Source organism: Prenolepis imparis, unplaced genomic scaffold (assembly GCF_030444845.1).
Source record: "Prenolepis imparis isolate NDT839.2.m4 unplaced genomic scaffold, iyPreImpa1.0 SCAF_11, whole genome shotgun sequence".
Lineage (NCBI taxonomy): Eukaryota > Metazoa > Arthropoda > Insecta > Hymenoptera > Formicidae > Prenolepis > Prenolepis imparis.
The window spans coordinates 15778156-15784222 of record NW_028141169.1 but is presented as its reverse complement, the minus strand read 5'-3'; the positions used below and the strand labels follow the sequence as shown (position 1 = coordinate 15784222).

General features: G+C 28.1%; 1 protein-coding gene across 1 annotated transcript; it reads right to left on the bottom strand.

The window, feature by feature from the left end:
• Positions 1-1418: 1418 nt before the first annotated feature.
• Positions 1419-5319, bottom strand: LOC145943238 (coiled-coil domain-containing protein 93-like). Its single transcript, XM_083050716.1, has 4 exons — positions 5286-5319; positions 2297-2509; positions 2062-2179; positions 1419-1473 (listed from the first exon to the last, which is right to left on the bottom strand). Exons 1-4 carry the CDS (start codon positions 5317-5319, stop codon positions 1419-1421), a joined length of 420 nt encoding a protein of 139 aa, XP_082906842.1.
• Between the last annotated feature and the right edge of the window lie 748 nt (positions 5320-6067).

The window sequence follows — 6067 nt, the reverse complement described above, 5'->3', positions numbered from 1 at the left end:
AATTAAAATTTTTTATTTTTTTTTATTTGTATTAATTTTAATAATTTTTTAATTTTTATACTATTCTACATGGGTTTGCAACTTGAATTTTTCACTGGTTCATTATACGACTCTATAGGTTTGCAACTTAAATTTTCCACTGGTACAAAAGTTTCTACTTTTACTTGGCGCGCAATTTTTTTTATATCATTACTTTTGTAGTACGATTCTACATGGGTTTGCAATGGTTAATTATATGCGAATGGTTTGATGTGATCGACTTAATTTAAACTTTTTTTTTTTTTTACTGTATTTTTTTGCACAATGGCTACAATAGTGTGCTTACCTGACGAGATCATAGACATCATTCTTGGCTACAATGACATCACCATTGAGGATATCAATAATTTCAGATGCGTGTGCAAGAAATTCCGAGAGGCAGCCAAATCGAGAACGCATCGAGAAAAAAAGTTTTCTCAGAGGTAACTTTCTCTTTGTTCGTAAATATTTTGTAATTTTTTTTTCATTAACCTAACCTATCTTGCAATGTATCACTTTTGTAAAAAATGATGAGGAAGCAATGTGCAAATTTCCATTTGCACAATTTTTTCTAATACTAACAAATCTTATATATAAATTACAAAATATTTTCTTAAAGAAATTTTTTTAAAGATTTCTATACTATGTGTTCTGAATGTTGTATAATTCGTCAATTTACAATTTAAATAAATTCACCAATTCTCAATAAATTTAATATCAATCATGCTTTAATGATATTTATTTATTTGGAACTTTCAAAAATTAAAAATTTTAATTTTAAAATAATTAAAAATTATATAAAAAATAAACCATTTAAAAAATTCTCCCCAAATTAAATATCAATCATTCTTTAATGATATTTTCAAGAGTTCGATAAGTTCGATATTTCAAAATTTACGATAGTTAAAGCATGTACAAACATTTTTTTAAATTGATAATTTTATTAAAAAAAACACTTTCACTGATTCTCGTCAAATTAAATAACAAACATTCTTTAATAATACTTTATTTATGTAAAAAAATTTATGTAAAAATATTTGTCTGATATCTCAAAATTCACAGAAGATAAAATAACCACATAAAATTTCAAAACAAATTTTATAAAAACTTTATAAAAAATGAACCCTTTCACCGATCCTTGTTAAATTCAATATCAAATATCCTTTATTGGTACTTTATTCATGTAAAAAAAAATTAGTTTAATATCTCAAAATTTGCGAAAAATAAAAATGCATATTTCTTAAAAATTCAAAATTTTATAAAAAACGAATCCTTTCACCGATCATCGCCAAACTCAATACCAAATATCTTTAAATGATAGTCTATTTATGTAAAAAAATTTATTCAGATATCTTAAAATTTACGGAAATTAGAACAACCACAGACATTTTTCATAAAATCTAAAATTTTATAAAAATTCGGAATTGTTCTTTGCCACTCGATGATGCCATAGCTCTATTGTAAAATATATTAAACACTAAGAATATAAAGGCTCGATATATATCAAATATAAATCGGGAATAGATAGGCTATTCGAGCCGTACGCGGATGTCGGTGCGTCGATTCCAACGAAAATTAATTTTTCGTTGGAATTAACTAATTGTGCACGGGGCACACATTTTGCTTGGTACACCGCCAAGACTTTATTAAGGAACAATCTCAATTCGAGATTTTTAATTCCAAAGATCCCCTCTAACCCCCCTACAGAATTATAGGCGAGAAAAATATAGATCCGAAAGTCGCTGAATCGGGAATCGAACCCGAGACCTTTCGCTTGCCGGGCGATTGCTCTCACCATCTGAGCTATTCAGACCCTTCGACTCTATATTTTTCTCTGCCTTGATAAATAACTATTTGTAAATAACGCCTTTTTCAGCCGGCGTGAATTAAACACTAAGAATATAAAGGCTCGATATATATCAAATATAAATCGGGAATAGATAGGCTATTCGAGCCGTACGCGGATGTCGGTGCGTCGATAAAATATATTATATTGCTAATATTATGAATATTTAATGCCATTAACGTATTTGTGATACATACTCATTATAATTATCCTGAATAGAATTCAGCAACGATAATTCCTTACTTATATACAGTTTCGTATCATCGAGAGTATTATACCTATAATATTGTTTAGTTTCTTTGTGCTTCGCTGAAACTGCAATAATAATTTTTTAATCAGTATTTCTTGAAATTAATTTTATCGACTTTATTTTATATTGCAGTGTATTAATTTTATGAATTAAAATATATATCTATTTGGTAAATGTTCTACCTTGATTATAAAGTTCCATAAAGCGTCGTTGATATTGCGTCAGTTCAGAACGTCCTGGAACATCATCCATTTGTCTCATCAAGGACGCAATAATTATATTTTTCTTAGCCAGCTGTAATCGCATTCGTATTACAGCCTCCTTTTGTTCTTTATATTCTTTAACGCAATCCTCTTCCTCTGCTGGAGCATCATCTTCAACTTCTTGTAATATACCTCGAAAAAGATTTAGGTCTGACTTGCATTGTTCTCGAAAATGGTGTTCTTGTTCTTTCAATCCATCATGTACAAAGAGAAGTTCCTCTAATTTTTAAGTTTTCGAGGCACAGAAAATTTGCTTCTTTTTTGTTTGAATTTGCTCCACCTTTAAAAATTACTTATCTATAGTATTTATTAACAAAAACGTTAATAATTACTTTGTGCACTTTACGGGATGCCGAGAAATTGTGCGCATGCGCAAGAGTACGTAGCGCAGGCGTAGCAGAAATCGCGCGCCATTTTTAAAATTATTTATTTTGCTTTCATTCATTTAAGAAATATTAACTCTGAAAAAAAATTATTAAAATTAAATAAATATTATCATTCTTTTCCACATTTAAATTCCACTAAAAGAAAATAAAAGACAAAAATGTATGCTTTAACTCACACCATAAAATTAAAATTATAAATTTATTTTTAAGGGAATCTATTTTATTTTTATTTCATGCAGTTATTTTAAATAAATATGTAATATTTTACTATTAATATAAAATAAAACACTTAGGGCCACTTCGACCAAAATATGATTAGACGTCCGACATCCAATAGAAAAATTTGTTTTATATAAAACAATTATCTCATTAAATATTGGACATCGATTAAATTAATCGAAGTTTGATCGAAATGGCCTAAAGGTTATTTTACAATGTATATGTGTATGTGTATGTCATGTAACATATAGAATTTCCAATAAAGACACAATATTTAAAATATTTACTAGTAACATTGCATTTACTAGTAAATATACATATATGTATATACAATTACATTACTAATTTGAGACTATATAAAATACTGATATAAGATTCCATTTAAACACAACCATACTTTCTGACGAGATAGCAGACGCTCTTCTTATGAATTAATTCTATTGTTTTTTCTCAATAAAAAAAAGTTCTATATTGTTTTAGACAGTTATATATTGTTGAAAATCGTTTTAATAATGTCAAAACGAGGAAGAAAAAATGCAGTGTCGCCAGAAGATATATTAGCAATTTTAATTGAAAATGATTTTGACATTTTTGATAATAATGAAAACATTAAAACAAAGGACAAAATTTGGGAAAAAATATCTCAAGCCTTGGATAATCTTATGCAACCAGTAAATTTATATTTTTATATGTTACAAAATCGGCATAATGTATATTTAAAATATAGAGAAGTATTAGGTTTAGAGGTAGATAATATTCAAAAAATACAGACTGTATACTCAAATACTTTTGAAAAAGATAAAAGCATAAATAAATCTCCAGTAAAAAAAAATAAATCAAAGGAATTAATTTTTGATATTGAGATAGAAGGTGAGGAATAAAATTCCATGAAGCCTATAGAGCAAAAAGGTAATATGTTTCAACCTGGATGGACATATACTATATGGGCAAAATTATTTAGAAATATCAGACGTTGCCTTGCTGTTTTAATTTCAAACATGCAATTGTGAGAATAGATAGTCATCCATATATAACAATAAGTAGATACTGCAATGAATGTGATGCTATATTAGTAGCTGAGTCAGAGAATAGTCCTACTGACACAAAAGTACGTTTTAAAGTAAAAACAGAAAATTCTCATGGAATTCCACATACGAAAAAAAAAGATTAGCTAGTATTGAATTGGAAAAACTAATGAAGAATTTGGAAACAAAAAAACCAAAAGAAGTGAGACGTGAGATAGCAGCTAAAGAAATGATTCATGGATGTCCAGAACCTGCACACTTGTACACATTGTCTGCTCTATCTAAGGCTCGACAGAAAGCTAAAGATAAAAAATTAGGAATTGTAGCTGGCATTTCAGTATGGGACTCTTTGTCGCTAATAAAAGAAAATGTCGAATTCAATAAATTTATAAAAGACATAGGGTACGATAAGTTCCATGTAACATACTGGTCAAACATCAGAACAAACTGAATTAATTTGTATAATGACATCCAAAAATATCTTGGAACACCAGTATCCATTGATTCAACCGGTAGCATGGTTACTTTAATCAACCGTCCCAATGGAGAAAGCAATGAAATATTTCTTCATGCACTTGTTACACATCTTGACAATCTGATTATACCAGTAACTCAAACAATGTCTGAAAAATGATAGTAATTTTCTTACATGGTGGCTAAATAATTCGAAAAAATCTGGAGCTCTCACACCAAAAGAAGTAATAACGGACATGAGCAAAGCGTTACAAAATGCAATCTGTTTAGCATTTAATACTACATTTAAAGACTACATTGACAATTGTTTTATAATTTTACAAAAAGATATTAAAGAAATAAAAAATTTTTAATGTTGGTTAAGAACTGACATAGCTCACTTCACCAATGCAATGAGAAAATGGAATTGCTAACGATGTGACTCTCGAGTTAAGGAATTTTTCAGAAGATGTGTAGGGCTTTTAAGTAATGTAAAAACTTTGACTGCATTCACTACAACATTAAAAGAAGTTTTCATGGTAGCCAGTAATAAAATCGATACTGAAGAGTGTCAAAAGGCCAGAAAGAATCTAATTCAAAAAGTTAAAACCTATAAATTTGAAGATAAAGAAGAAACGAAAAAGAAAAGTGACTTGAATACAAAAAAAGCAAATGAAGATTTCTTACAGAATAATTAAGATAATGATGACGTTAAAAGAAGACCCATTTTTTGTTATATTGAAAATTTAAAACGTACATCATTATTAGATTTTTCTCAATTTAACAATTCTGACTTTGATTTAAAAAATAATGATTATTACTTACCAGCTTTTATAGAGCTTTTATCTAAGCTCTGCATGGAATTCCCTGCATGGACAAATGTGATGCAACATTATTTTCAAAATCCTCATGATGTAGCTACATCAACTAGATCAAAAGCTTACTTTTCCGATATCAAAGGTTCACTACTAGAAGAAAGAAGATGTCAAAGAGTTGATAAAATATTAATTAAACATTGTAGACAAATCAACACAGATATAAAACTAGGTACAACAGCTTATAATCGATTATAAGATTTAAGGACAATTCCTCCAACTAAAATCTTAAAACGAAAATACAATAATGAACACATTGAAGCAACAGAAAACTGGAGAGGGAAGGCTGACATTAAACTAAATTATAAAGAAAATTTTAATGATACTTCTGTACATTTTTCTCTAGAAAAAGACTCTATATAAGTATAAACAAGAATAATTGATTATTTACCTCAAGATTTCACACATACAGCTTCAATTAATAATTTACATGATTTTTCAAACAATAATAATTTAAATAGTAACACTAAATTGGAATGTGATAACGCTACACAAAAAGTTATTAAAGAAGGAAAAATCAATGACGTTTATATCAAATGGAACAAAACAGATATTTTTACAGCTAACTTGGGAAGCAAGAGAGAAGAATATTCATTTAAAAAAGAGAGGCTTCAGAAAAACATTTTACAGACATCTTTCAATGAACGTGATTCTGAAAGTTTAATTAATCTTTCATTTATTAATCATGATCACAACTACACCAACAAAATTTCCGACGAAAATATTAATCAT

Bases quoted from the DNA above. Each gene is read 5' to 3' on its own strand.
- LOC145943238 (XM_083050716.1), bottom strand. From the start codon at position 5,319: ATGCAGAGCTTAGATAAAAGCTCTATAAAAGCTG. The intron at 2,510-5,285 runs GTAAGTAATAAT...ATCTTTTTCGAG, and splicing joins TAAAAGCTCTATAAAAGCTG to GTATATTACAAGAAGTTGAA. The intron at 1,474-2,061 runs GTATGTATCACA...ATTTTACAATAG, and splicing joins ATTCAGGATAATTATAATGA to AGCTATGGCATCATCGAGTG.